The sequence below is a fragment of the Melanotaenia boesemani genome, chromosome 18, assembly GCF_017639745.1.
Source record: "Melanotaenia boesemani isolate fMelBoe1 chromosome 18, fMelBoe1.pri, whole genome shotgun sequence".
Classification (NCBI taxonomy): domain Eukaryota; kingdom Metazoa; phylum Chordata; class Actinopteri; order Atheriniformes; family Melanotaeniidae; genus Melanotaenia; species Melanotaenia boesemani.
In genome coordinates, this window is record NC_055699.1 from 12,568,756 (window position 1) to 12,586,992 (window position 18,237).

General features: G+C 37.5%; 1 protein-coding gene across 2 annotated transcripts; it reads right to left on the bottom strand.

The window, feature by feature from the left end:
* Positions 1–445: 445 nt before the first annotated feature.
* On the bottom strand, positions 446–17,975 carry si:ch211-161h7.4. Of its 2 annotated transcripts, none has more exons than XM_041968524.1 (16): positions 17,656–17,975; positions 16,982–17,025; positions 16,610–16,677; positions 16,389–16,522; positions 16,095–16,155; positions 14,261–14,474; positions 14,089–14,175; positions 7,125–7,265; positions 6,442–6,929; positions 5,235–5,741; positions 4,066–4,669; positions 3,901–3,971; positions 2,195–2,335; positions 1,655–1,815; positions 1,462–1,552; positions 446–592 (listed from the first exon to the last, which is right to left on the bottom strand). In XM_041968524.1, exons 1-16 carry the CDS (start codon positions 17,677–17,679, stop codon positions 510–512), a joined length of 2,919 nt encoding a protein of 972 aa, XP_041824458.1. In that variant the 5' UTR covers positions 17,680–17,975; the 3' UTR covers positions 446–509. The 2 variants fall into 2 exon arrangements, with proteins under 2 accessions (XP_041824458.1, XP_041824457.1); XM_041968523.1 differs by having other exon boundaries at positions 3,901–3,974.
* Between the last annotated feature and the right edge of the window lie 262 nt (positions 17,976–18,237).

Consider the following 18,237-nt stretch of genomic DNA (forward strand, 5'->3'; position numbering starts at 1 on the left):
CTCCATTTCTTCATTGTAGTTTCTCCAACACAAAATATTTTGAATAAATGATAATCTTAAAAAAAAAAAAAACGTAGCTGTTTTTTTATTGCTTTAGTTGTGGGGGAAAAACACTATCTGTACAATATTTGTGGGGAACCAACCAAAAAGGGAATTCATGAATTTCATCCAAAAATAAAGTTTGAATAAACAAGCAATTCTACAGATAAACAGCAGATTTTTATCAAAAAGTACATCTCAGAATTCTTGACTCTTTTGTACATCAGATAATCTTCTCTTCTACTTACAAATATTTAAATTGTGGGAAGAATCAGCCAAACAAAACTCTAAAACCATAAAAGAAAAAAATTATTTACAATTATTTTTACTTTTCTTGTGATATAATCTTACAATTGGAGGCACAGCAGGGGTTTATAGAAAAATTAAAAGTATGCAATTTTTAAATATTTGTCTACAGTCTTTTATACAGCACGTGTTTGATAATGTCTTACAAAGTTCAACAGAAACCATCAGTCTGAACTTTCCACTAGTATCCTGGTGAAGAACAGAACAGCTGGATGTGCACTGCTGTTGTGGATGCTGTAGGCACTTCCTGTGTAAAATAAAATAACCAGGGTCAAAAACCAAACATATATCTGGGCAAACACCAGAAGTAGACACTCCGCCATTACTGAGGTGGCATTTCTGTGCACGCTAGAAAACACTAACAAAATCTGAAACTAAATTCTATGTACCCATGTTGCTCTGCAGCTGAAACAGCTAAACGGGTAACGTTTGTTATGGTAGTTGTTAGTGTTAAAGGGACTGCGATGCTGCGGAGGATAAACGACTAATTTGGAAGATAGTGTGAAATGTAACATTATTTGCTCTTATTAGGGCAACGATGTGACCAGAAAATGAAAATCTTTCAGTTGGTAACAAACAAATCACGTACATGGCATCCTGCAGCCTAAACTATTTATAACAAAAATATGTCAAATATTTAACAAAATAGAAAATGAAAAGCCGTTGCAAAAGTCTGAAACTTTCTTTTTACAAACTTTTGATAACTTAAAACAAAGTTTGCATTTTATATTCCAGTGTGGATTGTCGGTTGATGAAAGCAGCTTCTGTCCGATGAAGCAATGTTTGCGTTAATGCACTGATGTCTGACTAATACGAACAACAGAAAAACTTTGAGGTCTCCAGATAAGATACTCTTATCAGTAAATGTAGACCACTGTCTAACGTCACTATCAGTTATTCATGTCTATATCGGCAGGTATTTGGTGTAATGAGGACTGGCCACCTCAGTAATGGTGGCGCCACAAGCTGGTGCGTCACACAAAACAGAAGCCTGATTGGCTTACACAATTTAAAAAAACAACAAAGGTATAGTTTGTTTACATTTGACCAGATTTGACATTTTTAATGCTTAAATTGTGCCTTAATGTAATTTTGGTATTGAAATTACTTGCTTACCAGATTCCACCATAAAGGTTTGTCCAGGCCGGTAACGAGAAACACTGCCATTGATGGTAACATTCACTGAACTTGTTAATAAATTAAAAACCTTTGCGAAAGAAAAAGACAGTAATGGAGAAAAATCAATTAAATTCCAAAACCTGAACAATTAAACCATCCTGAAAACATGTGTGTGTAATAGTGAACTGACTGTTGTTGCACTGTGATCCACCCAGAGGGGCTTCTTCATATGAGATCCCAGCAGGATCTTTCCAGAACAGATGGACCCGCTGTTTAGGTCTGTCTGGATGCCGAGGGCTCTGTCTTTGTAGGAGTACCAGTCAAATAGTTCTGGAGTGATTGCAGCACTATCTGTAAGAATATACAGTCAGAATTATTTATTTACAGTTCTGGGCAGAAATGACTTTGCTCAAACATTCCCGTAAGAAGCCTATGATGATGTGTCGTCCACATCACAGACAATTAAATAATCTTAATTTTATTTTGAGAAAGTTGTATTACTATGTCTATATTTTGATGTTAATATACTTCATGGGTTCTCAGAGCTCACTAAGATTTTTTTTTTTATGGATAATCATTCTTGATGATGACTGTTCAGTCTCATTGATAAAATCTTATTGTGGACCTTTAGAGATAAAACAGTATAAATACATAAATAACAAATATAGACACCAAAAGTTCTTAACTTATCTCCTTATAAGCTTTTTGAGGAACTAAATATTGTCTTTACCATCAGCTGAGGGGGACCAGAGGTTCTGAAACCACTCGGTCAGGGCAGCCTTATCCTTATGGTGTAAACTCAGCGGTTTGAGAGGAGGAGCAGAAAGGTCTGATACATTCAGCATCGCTTGAACTCTGGATGATGGCAAAACTGGAACACAATAGAAAGTAGTTGTTGAAAAACAAACAAAAAAGTGGGCAGCAGTCTGTGAAAAACATGTCTTAGTGATCATATATGCACTCATATTTCCACCGGGTGGTTTTGTTGCGACCTCCGTGGTGGATCAATCAGGAGTGTGTCAGATGTGGAGTACCCACAAGTGAAGTCTGCCTAGCTGGATCCGCAAGATCACGAAATCACAGGAAAATTGGAGAATCTTTTAATTCTCCACTTACAGGATAAACGTCTTGTCGTCCATGATGCAAAAAAAAAAAAGAAAAACCCTGACCGAGTAATGACGTAATGTTTACATGGTTCACGAACACAAATCTGCCTGGGGTTTTATTTTGAAAATTGACGGAAGCTTTTACACTGTCTGATTTCCTGTCTGTTCCTATCTGAACTGCTGAACTTGACGTGTTCTGGATGCGTGCTCCGTCAAAAATAGACTTAACCAGTATGTTTAGTGGAGAGCCGCGACAACACTCTTCTGGGATGCTTCTGACACGCACCGCAGCGTGCCCGGTGGGAACCGAACCAGTGATTAAAATTGGGGGGTGCATGCATTACAGTTTAAGTAATAAAGGCTTGGGGTGTAGCAATATATTACATTGATAATTAGCTGCAAATGGCGGGGGCGGGGGGTACATTATGAGGCAAAAAAAAATAGTAATAAATTAGTTATTAGTCATATTTCCTTTCAAGTTTTCAACTGATAAAGGATTTTTTTTAATGCTTTCCAACATCACATTCATCTGGAACTGATATTGTTACATCCGTGTTACAGTCATTAAAGAGTTTAAAAAACAAAAAAAACTTTTTATATCAAAAAGTATCACAGCAAAACCAGAACTGATTTTTACTTTTAATGATTCACATAACTGTTCAAGTTATAAAAATGCAACTGTAACAAGTGCCCAGTTTAGTGAACTATAGGTAACCGTTTCATCAATAGACTTACTATTCTTCTCTTTTTATGTCCTAAAATACTGAATTCTTCAACTGTTTCATCCACCTTCAGTGTTTTTACATTATCGCCATGTTAATGTATGTTAATGCTCCTGAAACCAGATCTAAGGTGATCAAAAAGGAGAAATCAGTCAGTATTCTGGCATTAAATTAAGGAGACAGCGGCAGACAAGTTGACATTGTAAGCCAAAAACCCGGGTTTTCCTGTCCAAACATAAACAACCAAACATGACAACATCCTGCGCTTTAAGCTGGAAATAGATATTTCTGCCTCATGAATGTAAAATGTAAAACAAAAGGCCAGAGCTGAAATCTGAAATTTGAAAAGTATTACAACTGTTCTCTTCATACTCACATTCTTAATCTGTGGTGGCATGTTAATATATATATTGATTATTTGTTTGATAGAAACATGAAATAATGTTACAACTAAACTGTGCAGAGATGCCGTCTCAGATTTTAAGGTTACAGTGCAAGAAGCAATGTTGGCAAATCATCTGTTTGTTTACTTTTAACTACTACTTTCACATACAGACATGTACACAAAGCTGTGTAAGTGTATATTTCTACACAATTTAAAAACATACCTGTGTCGTCATGGTCTTCATCCTGCTCCAGCTGAATCATAGAGGACGGCCCACTTCTCAGGCCTACTAACCTGCTGAAATAATCCCCAATAAGAACCCCCAGTAAGAACTTCATGGTATTAAAGATACAGAAGTGAGACTGAATTAGAAATATTACATGCTTACATGTTCTCTGACAGACGCTCTTTGTCTCGCACGGTCTCTTGGTTCATTTGTGCACCCCTGCGTCCTTCAGCATCCCCACTGAGTGCAGCTTTATCAGGCCTGCTGCATGTTTCAAAGTCAGTGGCAGAGACTTCCTCTGCAGGATGTGAGGTGATGTAGCATCTGTTACTCTGATGTGCGTCTCTGTTGCTGGCCGCAATCGGGGTCCCTATTCCTGAATTGAAAATGTCTTTAAATGTTGCCAGAGAGCGTTTGACAGTATTTGGAGTAGAGAGTAGCTTTGAAGGAGGCGTCAGAGCTCCCCCTGGTGGTTTTGATGGGATTACCACGTTGCCATTTTTGGGAACACCAAGTCTAGCAGGTTTCCTCTGTTTTGATTGTTTTTTTCTTTCCTGTTTAAGTTCCGAGGGGTGACGATGATGAGGCTGTGAGGGGATGCTTTCCAAATCATCTGCCACATTGTTGACTGTCCACCAGTTACCTGGTGGCCTTCTCCTCCGTTTCCCTGGTTCTGCTTCCACAAGCTGCTGCTGAGGTTTTCTGGTTGACCCAGGTGTTGTTGATTTTATATTGTGGTTATAGGCTTTCTGAAATATCTGACCTCCTGTAACAAAAGTACATTTACATAAGTTAAGTTTTGTTTTGGCATACTTGCACAAACTTCCATTTCCATTACTTCTGTAAATTCAGATTTCAGGGTAGTGTGCTTTTTCTCCTGTACATTTATCTGAAAATGTTAGTTACTCTGAACTCTGAAGAACAATGTTACACATACCAGATTTTTCTTATTTCTTTAAAGAAACATTTGGGGCTTTATGAAGCAACATGACAAATTTTCCCTTAAAAAATATAAATTTAGAAAAAAGAAGTTTATCCTTTCTTCTTTCCATCCCCACTAATTCCCTTATAGTCGAACAAGTATCTAGAGAGTAGTCAGCTGGTTAATAACCAGTAAACATAACTATCACAAAATATAATGGTAAAATTTGTTTTAATCTAACCAGCTTCAGAGTTACTTTGCATTTACACACACACACTGATACATCAGTGTTGGGGCTTGATGCCAGTATATACATCACTCACAGAGCACCTTCAGTGTTGTATTTTAAAAGCACAGCACTTTTTCCTCATCTAACAATCTGCGTACTTCCCGTCACTATTGACCCTACCTGAATTGATACTGTGGTCTCTGTGTGTGAAGACCAAGGGGCTGGACTGCTGCTTGTCCAAGTCTGGATCAGGAATCTCCTGCTGCTCCTGCTCTGCCTCACATGTGTTGAGTATTTCATCTGCTGCTTCCATCCTGTCCGGTGTTTCTTCTCTTGTGTTTTTTTTTTTGCTCCGTTTTAATTTTTTCTCTTTGTCCGTATGCTTACTGGATAATCGCTCAGGCGGTTCCTGGTTAGCTTTTTTCTTGTAAACTGTGTCTTTCTTGGCCTTTACTGGTGAATGTCCTGCTGCTGCGGACTCCTTAATATGCTGTTTTGACTTCTTGAAATTAGGCTTCCAGCTTTCTGTTTCCTCTGTGCTCTGTGGGCAACTCAGCCACCACTGTCCAGTCGGTTTCCTTTTTCTTTTCCCAAGAACCTCAACCTCCTCTGATAAACGTCCTTCAGACCCTGCTGGGTGTATTTTTGCTGTAGTCCTTCCTGCTTTAGATGTTGTAACTTCTCTGTCTATTGGACAATAAGAACAAAGACAAAACATTATCCATATATTGTGGTTTACCAAATGAAAGCCAAAAAAAGTTATAATTATTAGACATTTCCACTGAATTGTGCCAATAACTCTTGATACTGAAAAAGAGTAACATTATCTCAACAAGAATTTTGTACTAGATTTTTTTCCAACTGTTTTGTTAAAACATCAAATTTTACAGAAACTGAATCTGAAACTCTTTAAACCTTTTCCAGACCTGCAAATATCGTTGTTTACAACCCCAGAAACGATGCATCAACTTAAATTTGGTTTTATTGCTGTGTGGTTTAAACCTAATAATCCTTTCTGGAGACAATATGAAGCCAAAAAGCTAATATATAAAATATAATAAAACAACTAAATCTGGTGAGAAATTAATGACTTCTTGGATGGATATTTTCAGTTTTTTTTTTTTTTATTAAATCGCAGGATATCGAGTACCTAAAGATACTGTATACCGTCTTTCTACAAATATGGAGGATTCCTGTGTACAGTTGGGAGTTTTCAAGTTAAAGACATTATGAATACATTTGGGAGAAAGATTATTTTAGGCAATGATATTTGTTTACGCTGGTTTTAGGGATGCTGAATACATTCCTGTGGAAGTTGCCAGTTAAAGTAGACCGTATATTAAAGATATTAAGTAATTTGGGTGTGAAATAACTAACAGGATCCTACCTGAAAATGAACCCAGGTCTTCATCATCTGTAGGCTCCATGCTACCTTTTTTGACAGCATCTACACATGGAACATCTTTCACAGCATCAGATTCCTGGTGTTTTGTTCTGGTCTCTTTTAATGTTGCCGCCCTGCTTGTCTTGGTGTTTTCTTTAGCTTTTTTCAGATTCTTCTTCACAGAAAACTTGTGAGCTTTTGTCTTGGTTTCAAGGTTGGGTTTTTCTGGACTCTTTTCCATGTTGGGTATGTCTTTAGGCTGGTCCTCTACCTTGTCAATCTCTTTTGACGGACTCTCTAGCGGACTATCTTTTGTCCCCTTGTATGATGAGCTCTCCTTGCTGGAGGTCTTGCTCAGCTTTTGTCTCTTATTTGTGGCACTTTTGCTTGGGATGGAAATCCAAAAAGGTGCATCATCCTCCAAAATAAAAAAATCATCTTCTGGCTCAGCAGGGGGTGGAGGTGGTCCTTTAACGGGTGACATCTTATAACTTTAAGAGTGGGGAAAAAAACAAAACAAAAAAATGTATTATTCATTGCAATATTAACCCTTTCATACATCGAATTACACCAGGACATTATATATATCTATATATATATATATATATATATATACATATATGAAAAAGACTTAAACACGTTTTAGTTATGATCACAGACAAATTATTCATGTGTGCTTATCTCACCATGTTGATTGTGGCTTTACAGCCAGTTTGAGCTTCTCCAGAAAAGCCGTCTTGTCTTTTCCCTTTTTCTTCTTAGAAGCCAACAGTTTAGGATCCTGACTCACTGCTGAAACCGGCGATTTCACATTTTCTTGCCTGTTACTAACCATAAAGAACAAAATACAAGAGATGACTGACTAAGGTTAATGAAGAGACAATTAGCTAATGAGATAAATGCCAAAATACTTTTCTACCTAATGATGTTGGCAAATTATTGTCTGTAATATCGACCAAAGTACAGCTGATACTGTTTTGTTTCTGATACAGCATGTTTGATGAATGCTATAATCTTGTTATGAATATCTGTTGTAGTTTTTATTTATTACTGGTCTACAATTTCTTTAGTGCTTAGCTGGATATTATAATGTGTCACATAATGAGGCAGTACTGTTACCATTATGTTATTTAAAAAAAAGTATTCTGAGTTTAACTAATGAAGTGCTGGCTGACAGTCACAACTGTCAAAAAGACATCTGAAGTGTTTTACAGCTGGAAATGAACTTGTGTATACTTTTTTTTACTAAAAAAAAAAAGACCAAAAAAGCACACAGCTTTTATACCATTTCTAAGATAATCATTAAAACTTAGTCTGGCACTTTGGTTCTCAGAGCCAACTAGAGGAAAAAATAAATGGAAAAAACAGCTTGCTATCATCACCTACACACTTGGACAAAATTGTTGGTACCCTTCGGTTAATGAAAGAAAAACTTACAATGTTCACAGAAATACCTTGAATCTGACAAAAGTAATAATAAATAAATATTCAATGAAATTTAACCAACGAAAGTCAAACACTGCTTTTCAACAATGCTTCAACAGATTAAAAAAAAAAAAAACTCATGAAACAGGCCTGGACAAAAATGATGGTACCCCTAGAAAAGACTGAAAATAATATGACCAAAGGCACATGTTAATCCAAGGTGTGTCCACTAATTAGTATGACCGGTGTCTACAATCTTGTAATCAGGCAGTCAGTGTCCAAAATTTACTATTAGATTCACTAAAAAAATCCACTGCCTAAACATATTTTTTACTGGCCAAATTATTAGATTATTTTACACACATAAACCTCTATGCACGTTATTTTACACAGCCGTCATTGTTTGAGCCAAAGTGGACTTAATGGGAGACGACCAAGGAGGACACCATTGTTAAAAACAAATCATAAAAAAGCCAGATTGGAATTTGTCAAACTACATGTTGACAAGCCACAAAGCGTGTAGGAAATGTCCTATGGGCAGATGAGACAAAAATGGGACTTTTTGCCAAGGCACATCAGCTCTATGTAGGCCTGTCGCGATAAGCAATAAGTCAATTAATTGAACGATAAGAAAATAAGAGCACGATAAGTTTGCCGGCCGCGATAATTTTTATTAGTCCTCCCTTTACCATAAACTGTGTATGACAATAGGTTTCACTATGGCGTATTTCGACTCAACGCTCTGGTTTGTTGCGGAGTGATCTCTCTGGTGTCATACTTGACTGCAGCATGTTGCAGCACGAGCCGGTAAGCCGCATTTGTTTTGCAGGGCTGCCAACACGCAATGGCCGTGAGACTTGCGCATTTAAGTGGCTTCTCACGCTCTCGCGCTAAACCTCCGATTCTCATGCTGAAATATGTAAATAAGTCGAATGGAGAAATAATAGATGCAAGCACCTCCTCTTTTATCATTTCGCTGCTCCCCACATGTAAGCAGAACACACACATCTAGCTTACGACGTCAGTACAAAGCCCCCACTTCCTGGTCTACCGTAATAACCCCTGTAATCCGCAGGCACATTACGCAAATAGAGTCAGCCTATATACTAGTGTTGTGCGATGTGTCTAACTTTGTGTGTGCGATCCAGCAGCTCAGTGCGCGTGAGAGTGAGCGTGAGCGCAGAGGGAGGAGAAGAAGAGCTTATGAGGAACGAGAGTAGCAGAAGAAGAAAAGGTGTGAAGAGAAGAGACGGAGCGGTTAGGCAGAACAGTCAGGAAAAACAATAACGGTGCGTTATAATAAAGCCGTTTCTCAGCACAACCGCTGTTTCCTTTTTTTTATGGTGCTCCACGCCGTGAGCGGCGAGAGAAGAGAGTAATTGGGAGTTAACCCCGAAGCCAACTCCACTTCGGCCCTGGAGAGGACGGATCTCCCCCGTGTCCTCCGACTACTATCGGCGGATAAGAAGCGGGAATGGTTAACACTAGCGTATTTGACAAAATACACATTAAGAGCAATGCCGGCTAATCGAGAGGTTTGGGAGGATTCCCAGTGGGCTGCATTACTTTTGGGCCGGCGTCCCGGCTTATGTGAAAAAGGCGCTTTTATTTATTTAGTTTATTGATCTTTGAAAATGTGTACTTGCATTATTATTATTATATTAGTTGAGAATGGTCTCAAAATGACACATTAGCGCTTTGCGCAATATTATCGTTTATCGCGATAATTTCTGAGAAAATTTATCGTACAGCTAAATTGGTTATCGTGACAGGCCTAGCTCTATGTTTACAGATGGAAAAATGAAGCATATGAAGAAAAGGACACCGTCCCTACTGTGAAACATGGAGGAGGCTCTGTTATGTTCTGTTGAAGCATGGTTGAAAAGCAATGTCTGACTTTCATTGGTTAAATTTCATTGAATTTTTATAATTACTTTTGTCAGATTCAAGTTATTTCTGTGACCATTGACTTTTTCTTTCATTAACCAAAGGGTACCAACAATTCTGTCCACATGTGTATAGGTTGGCCTCAGTTTACTTAGTCCCTTTACATATTACTGTATATACTTGCTGAAAAACATAATAATGTTTAGACAAATGTAACACATTTTAGATGTCCTTCCCGGTAATGACTCAAAGACAGTTATCACAGTCTCACAGCCTCAGGGCTGGATTATTGTAACTGCCTATATTTGGACATCAGCCAGTCTCTCTAGTCTTATCCGAGGCTGAATGTTAAACATACCTGTGCATCAGCAAATAAATCCTGTTCTATTCTATTTTAAATTTAATTTAATTTACATATGTTGGCACCTGAGTTCACATCTGGGCTTATCTGACGTTAATCCAACTACAGACCTATTAATCATTCTCAACAACCACGTAGCTGCTCCCAGATCCAGATTAGTTAATAAGAGACATTGTGCTTTTGAAGTGACACACGACACATCCAAAGCTGCTAAACTGCCTTCAGCTGTCAATACAATGTTTCTTTTATACAGAGGTTTCTAAAAGACAAATGTGTTTGTTCTTTGACTACATTAGTACTTCGAACTTTTAAATGTTACCACTTTTGTGTGTGTGTGTGTGTGTGTATATATATATATATATATATATATATATATATACAGTACAGACCAAAAGTTTGGACACACCTTCTCATTCAAAGAGTTTTCTTTATTTTCATGACTATGAACATTGTAGATTCACACTGAAGGCATCCAAACTATGAATGAACACATGTGGAAGTATAGTACATAACCAAAAAGTGTGAAACAACTGAAAATATGTCATATTCTAGGTTCTTCAAAGTAGCCACCTTTTGCTTTGATTACTGCTTTGCACACTCTTGGCATTCTCTTGATGAGCTTCAAGAGGTAGTCATCTGAAATGCTCTTCCAACAGTCTTGAAGGAGTTCCCAGAGATGCTTAGCACTTGTTGGCCCTTTTGCCTTCACTCTGCAGTCCAGCTCACCCCAAACCATCTCGATTGGGTTCAGGTCTGGTGACTGTGGAGGCCAGGTCATCTGGCGCAGCACCCCATCACTCTCCTTCCTGGTCAAATAGCCCTTACACAGCCTGGAGGTGTGTTTGGGGTCACTGTCCTGTTGAAAAATAAATGATGGTCCAACTAAACGCAAACCGGATGGAATAGCATGCCGCTGCAAGATGCTGTGGTAGCCATGCTGGTTCAGTATGCCTTCAATTCTGAATAAATCCCCAACAGTGTCACCAGCAAAGCACCCCCACACCATCACACCTCCTCCTCCATGCTTCACGGTGGGAACCAGGCATGTAGAGACCATCCGTTCACCTTTTCTGCGTCGCACAAAGACACGGTGGTTGGAACCAAAAATCTCAAATTTGGACTCATCAGACCAAAGCACAGATTTCCACTGGTCTAATGTCCATTCCTTGTGTTCTTTAGCCCAAACAAGTCTCTTCTGTTTGTTGCCTGTCCTTAGCAGTGGTTTCCTAGCAGATATTCTACCATGAAGGCCTGATTCACACAGTCTCCTCTTAACAGTTGTTCGACAGATGTGTCTGCTGCTAGAACTCTGTGTGGCATTGACCTGGTCTCTAATCTAAGCTGCTGTTAACCTGCGATTTCTGAGGCTGGTGACTCGGATGAACTTATCCTCCGCAGCAGAGGTGACTCTTGGTCTTCCTTTCCTGGGGCGGTCCGCATGTGAGCCAGTTTCTTTGTAGCGTTTGATGGTTTTTGAGACTGCACTTGGGGACACTTTCAAAGTTTTCCCAATTTTTCGGACTGACTGACCTTCATTTCTTAAAGTAATGATGGCCACTCGTTTTTCTTTACTTAGCTGCTTTTTTCTTGCCATAATACAAATTCTAACAGTCTATTCAGTAGGACTATCAGCTGTGTATCCACCTGACCTCTCCACAATGCAACTGATGGTCCCAACCCCATTTATAAGGCAAGAAATCCCACTTATTAAACCTGACAGGGCACACCTGTGAAGTGAAAACCATTTCAGATGACTACCTCTTGAAGCTCATCAAGAGAATGCCAAGAGTGTGCAAAGCAGTAATCAAAGCAAAAGGTGGCTACTTTGAAGAACCTAGAATATGACATATTTTCAGTTGTTTCACACTTTTTGGTTATGTACTATACTTCCATATGTGTTCATTCATAGTTTGGATGCCTTCAGTGTGAATCTACAATGTTCATAGTCATGAAAATAAAGAAAACTCTTTGAATGAGAAGGTGTGTCCAAACTTTTGGTCTGTACTGTATATATATATATATATATATATATATATATACACACACATATACACACATATATATATATATGTATACACATATACACACACACATATATATATATATATATATATATATATATATATATATATATATATATATATATATACACATATACACACATATATATATATATATGTATACATATACACACACACATATATATATATATATATATATATATATATACACACACACACACACACACATATATATATATATATACTAGGGCTGCAACTATTGACTATTCGATTAGTCACCGACTATTAAAACGACTAGTCGACCAATCGGATTATGTACCTCATGATTATTATAAATGGCTCTTATTTCACTTTCAGCTTTGAAATCTTGCATGACGTTGTTATGAACGTCCGCCGTGCCTCCTCTTTAAATGTTCGAGTATTGCAGACATACTTCCGTGGTACGCAAGGTCCACTTGACAAATCTCGCATGCATTTAATTTATTTTATAGGGTTAACATAAAGTTAGCACAGACTTTTGACGTCCTCTGCCGCCGTTTTGCTCCCCAGTCAGCCGCCATATTTTTCCACTGGTGGACTTTATTGCGCATGTGCAACTCTCAGCAGAGATAAAAAAAAAAGGAGACGATGACTCACTCTTTAGTTTTTTTCCCCCCTCTTTGCGCATGTGCATTGTGCAACTCTCAGCGGAGATAGGATTAGAAGACGATGTCTCACTCTGTAGTTTTTTTATCTTTTTTTTTTGCCGACAATAGTCGAAAGCTAAATTCGTTGTCGACTATTTTCATTGTCGACTATTATATGTATGTATATATATATATATATATATATATATATATATATATATATATATATACACATATATATATATATATATATATATATATATATATATATATATATATATATATATATATATATATATATATATATATACATATATACGTATATATGTATGTATGTACACTCCATTGACTCACCGGCACCAGGGATACACCACAAATTGCTACTCATATACATACATATATATACACATACATACATATATATATATATACATACATATACACATACACACACACACACATATACATATATATATATATTTTATATATATATGAGTAGCAATTTGTGGTGCATCCCTGGTGCCGGTGAGTCAATGGAGTGCGGCGGGGTCGTGGTGGTCAGTGTGGCATTCAAACACACTTTCTGAGCTGCCATATTAAAAATACACCTGTATGCGTATCTATCCTCCAAAGACCTGACCTTTAGTTTGACTTATTTTAGCGATTTATTCTAGCTTTTTGGGGAAAGACTTGTGATTATACACATTTTTTATATAATGTAGATATAAATTTAATTTTAAATTGAGAAACAAAGTCTCTTCTGACACCACCAAATGGCAGTTTAAGTGTCCAACAGGTTCCAGTTTCAAAGAATTCAGTATTATGGTGTAGACAACCAAATATTTGACGTCCTTGTACACGAACGCTATGACTCAGGAGGCTATTGTTCTTCAGTCACCTGCTAAAGCGGTACTATGGAAAGAAGAACCGACGATCACGGAGAGCTGGTCATGGAGCTACAGGACAGGGAGGAGGCAGCGGATCGCTGCGCTGACACAGAGAGGACCACAAAGCGGCCATATTTATAGAAAACTCCAGAAAAGTGCACGTGTTGAACCCTCTTACCAGGAAAGGTGTGGCTGATCTTGTTCCATCTCCATGTCCCGCCATCATAACAGAGAAATGACAGATGTATTGGGCTTGACGCGCATGTGTAAAAATCGTTAACCCAAATAAATTAGCGCCATTAGCGCGTTATTTTTGATAGCCTTCATTTTTTTAAATTTCAAAATCAAGTTCTGGGGGAACGAAATCTGTGGCGCTTGGAGTTGATTCTGTGGTGCTGCTCCACATATTGGTGTGGGTGTGTGTGAAAACCAAAAAAACTTACCACAATACTTTGCCCAGCACTTTGTGAGAGGACTTCTTGGTTATTGTAACCCTACTTGGAGGAGACTCCAGTTCATCACCATCACTCCTAGAGATAACAACAGTTAAAGAATCTAAACCAATGGCAAAAATATCACTTCAAAGATCTTATTTCTCACAACAAACGTTCATACTCTTCTGCGACTAGTCCATTGCATTGGGCCTTCTGACTGGGTGGAGGGTCTTTGTTGGGTTCCTCTGCTATTTCATCTGCACAGTTAAACAAAACTGGGAGCACAACTTGGTCTTTTTTATTGTCCTGCTTTGCAACAGCATCTACACCCATGTTATGCTCTTTAGGGCTAGAAGTCTTTAGTGGCCTATGTGCTTTGGATGGGATGTCCAAATCTGCAATAAAGAAAAGAATTCAATTTAAAAGTGAGAAACATGCCTACACGACACACACACACAAGAAAATGATGAAGTCTACTTTTTAAAGCAGGGGTGTCAAACTCAAACACACAGCGGGCCAAAATGAAAAAATTGAAACAAGTTGAGGGCCGGCCTGGTTCAATGTTTATTAAAAACTTTTTAATGACCTTATTGATATATGATTTATGCATTCTGTATTATGATCTAGAACATGGTAGAGATTATATAAACTGTGTCCCAATTCAGGGTCTGCACACTTCGGAATGTGTAGACTACGTAGGCTACAGAGTGTCCTACATAGTCTGCACACTTTTAGGTTCCGAAATGGGACAGCCTGCCTAGCCAAAGAGAATTTCCAACAGCAGCAACGTAGGACATTGAATTGCTTAAACCTCTGAAATTACTGTTGGCATATCATTGGACACTTTAGAGTACGTTAACACCGACCAAGTACTAATGTAAGAAAAAAAAAAAAAAAAACTGACATTTCCAGCTTCCAGGCAGTAGACACTTCATTTGCCCATAAAATGAATCCACGAATATCAAATATTACAGAATTTTAACGCCCCTGTTAAACAAAGGTGTTTTTAATGTACTTGGTATTGTCACATTGCTACTAAAGTGTGATTTTAAAAAAACAAAAGAAAACAAACGTACTCTTCTGAGCTCGGTTGCTCATTTGTCAACATCTTGTACGCAATGAATTTTGGGAAAAAAAAGAGGCTGCAAAGGATGCATCACCAGCAGCCATCGTTTGAGGCCAAACGAAGTGCGGATTTGTAGGGTGGATTCGGAGGCTCCTTCCAATTGGGACAGTGCTTGGCGCACCGCCATGTAGTCAACTAATCTGCACCTCGAAGCGTGCAGACCCTGAATTGGGACACAGCTTATATGTTGTTCCAAATAATTTCTATCATGTTCTAGATCATAATTCAGAATACATCTAACATCATCTCACCAACCATCTCCATGGTAAAAATATCAGTCATAAAACTACCAGATGAAAAATGACAAATGAAGTTAAACAGCCAACATTGTTGAAGAAACCTTCATAAAACTGATAATTTGGCTAAAAACACATTTTTCCTCTTATCATTTTGGTGAGTGTTTGTGCAGCAGCGATAAAAGTCCTACAGCAACATCACCCAACGTTTTTACATTAGATGATTTCTTTAGTTGTAATAATCAGTTCAATATTTCATAAAATCAAGGACCTAAAAATTGTCTCACTTGTGCCCCCCTTTTCCTGGTCAGTGTCCCTGCCTGGCCCCCATCAAAACTTTTCTAGATCCGCCCCAGCTGAAGTACAACTCTGTTTACCACCAGCTTACTACTGTGTTTGAGAAGGGTCTTGCCAAAAAGAATTATCCACAAGGGCAACATCCATGGGTCGCTCCATTAATGCTGTTTATTCCCAAATTCAACCATATATATATATATATATATATATATATATATATATATATATATATATATATATATATATATATATATATATATATAATATATATATATATGTGTGTGTGTGTGTGTTTATAATCCTTATTTTTTATTTATTTATTTTGTGTGCGTGAGATGCAGTTTTGAATGTCTTACCAATGTCCACTTTAGGACCTATCGATCCCATTGCAGCACGTAGGACATCTCCTTTGTGGCCCTGAATAGTTGAAAATCATACAGTGACTCAAACCACCTAATGGCATCAAATCAGCCACCACTGATGTAAAAATGCATGTGATTAGAAAGTAGATGAGCTGTGCTTTACTACCCACGCAGCAAAAGACATGCAAGACATTTATACAGCAGGTGCTTTAGGCAATTTTTTTTTTCTTTTTTTAAGAAATTGTTAATACCAACAATCATTCCTGGAATGACGTGACTGTATAATACCTTTTTGTGTGCTGGAAGTTTTTCTGGTGAGCATCTCTGCTGTGTGACTGGAGATATTTCTGTCTGACTTGAATTTGTGTCACTATCAGAGCTAAGAAACAGCAGCGATGATGAATTAAGCGGTGTACATGACTCTGAAACGACATTGGTAAAAACACATGTTAATGTGATAAAAATGCACACATCAATGCACACAATAAAAACAAGTGAATCTCACTCACCGATGTCATCAAACATCTTGTCAACCTCCTCTTCCACTGTCAGGGCTCCTCCCAAATGCTTGGGTACACTGTAGCACACAATTCAGGTTAAAGACATATCCATAGCATACAAACAACTTATGAAAAATAGTGATAAATAGTGGGATTACAAATAGAAAATATAGAAGCAGTATAATTCAGCTAGGCATAAACTGTGACTTTTTATTTAGATATAAATATTTAATCAAGATATAGAAGATGAACTGATGGTATAAATAACAGATGTCAGATCTAAATTTTTGAGAATTTAAATAATGCTAGCTCATACCATGTTTAAAAGAAATGTAACTGCATTACTAACATTCCAGAGATTATGCCCAAAAATAAACATACCTTCCCTTGTGTGTAATGAAACAGAGTTTCCTCCTGGGTCTCATCTGTCAACAAATAGCAGTATTTGTAACTGTTGTTAGTATAATTTGGTCATTTTATCATTAGAAAATAAAAGTAAAACCAGAAAATGATATCATTAACATGCTCAACTCATTCAGTTATTAAATGATTCAGAAAATTGATCCAGTCTTCGCTAATACATCCTCATTGGATGTGTACATAGGATGTACACATACAATCGTCATATTTCAGTACTATGAAATATCATTTAATAACATCGCAAATTATATCCATCAATGCAACTGAAGCTGGAACACGAGTATTAATAACAATTATAAAAATCGCAGATGAAGCACTTATTGCAGTGCTCTTTGACACATTTAGACGTCATTATGGTAGCTCTATGCAAACGTTGTTTTTTTTTTTTTCATACTCTTTATTAACAAACAAATTCCCAAACATAGTGGCCTTTTAACATTCACATGCAGTCGCACATTTTGATAGCTTCGACTGGTGAGATTTAAAATTCGTCTGATTCTGTGACAGGGTCTTGATTAGTAGTTATCAAATGTTATAACAATTGTTAGCATAGATAGTTAATGTAATATGCCAGCACCGCTGTCGTTCTGCAGATGAATGGAAAATATGTACACAATAGGAGGACTGTAACTTACCAAGGTAGGATACTTTGTCTCCATTTCTGCCTGCTAGTTGAGTGTTGTCAACAGTAACGTTACGCGACTGTTTCCGAGAGCGATACTAAAGTGAACAGTTGGCTAGCGTTAGCTATCGCTTCATTTTTCGACAGCGGTATGTTTTCTCAGCTCCCTGAATGCATTTATTATCTTCTGTCCAATTTCAATTAAGTCGGGAGCACTAGACAGCAATTTAAAAGCTGTTCGACATTCTATTTAACTGAATTTACAGTCAAATTTAGCGATAGCAACACAATAGCCCTGTTTACTAAATACAACTAGCCCGCGCACTCATCGAAAATCGGCCACTACTCAATAAGAAAAGCAGCCATTGGCTGTCGTAAAAGTCGCTAAATGACGTAATCATGTAATTTGCATAAGCACCCTGGTACAGTTGTGATGGAGGCAAAAAAAATGACAAAGACGAACTAAAAATGTTTAAAACAGCAAAAACTAATGATAAAATAATAATAATAATAAATAAAATATGTTTTTGTTTATTTTCATTAAGTGTAGTTTTTTTAATTATAAGTCTGCAACATGTTACAGAACTTAATTTTT

What these genes read in the sequence shown, in the direction of transcription:
- si:ch211-161h7.4 (XM_041968523.1), bottom strand. Translation starts at nt 17,679, where the DNA reads ATGGAGACAAAGTATCCTACCTTG. An exon ending in AGGTCCTAAAGTGGACATTG is followed by an intron (nt 14,475 to 16,094) that starts GTAAGACATTCA and finishes TCTTTATTGCAG; the next exon opens with ATTTGGACATCCCATCCAAA. An exon ending in AATGGACTAGTCGCAGAAGA is followed by an intron (nt 14,176 to 14,260) that starts GTATGAACGTTT and finishes TGTTATCTCTAG; the next exon opens with GAGTGATGGTGATGAACTGG.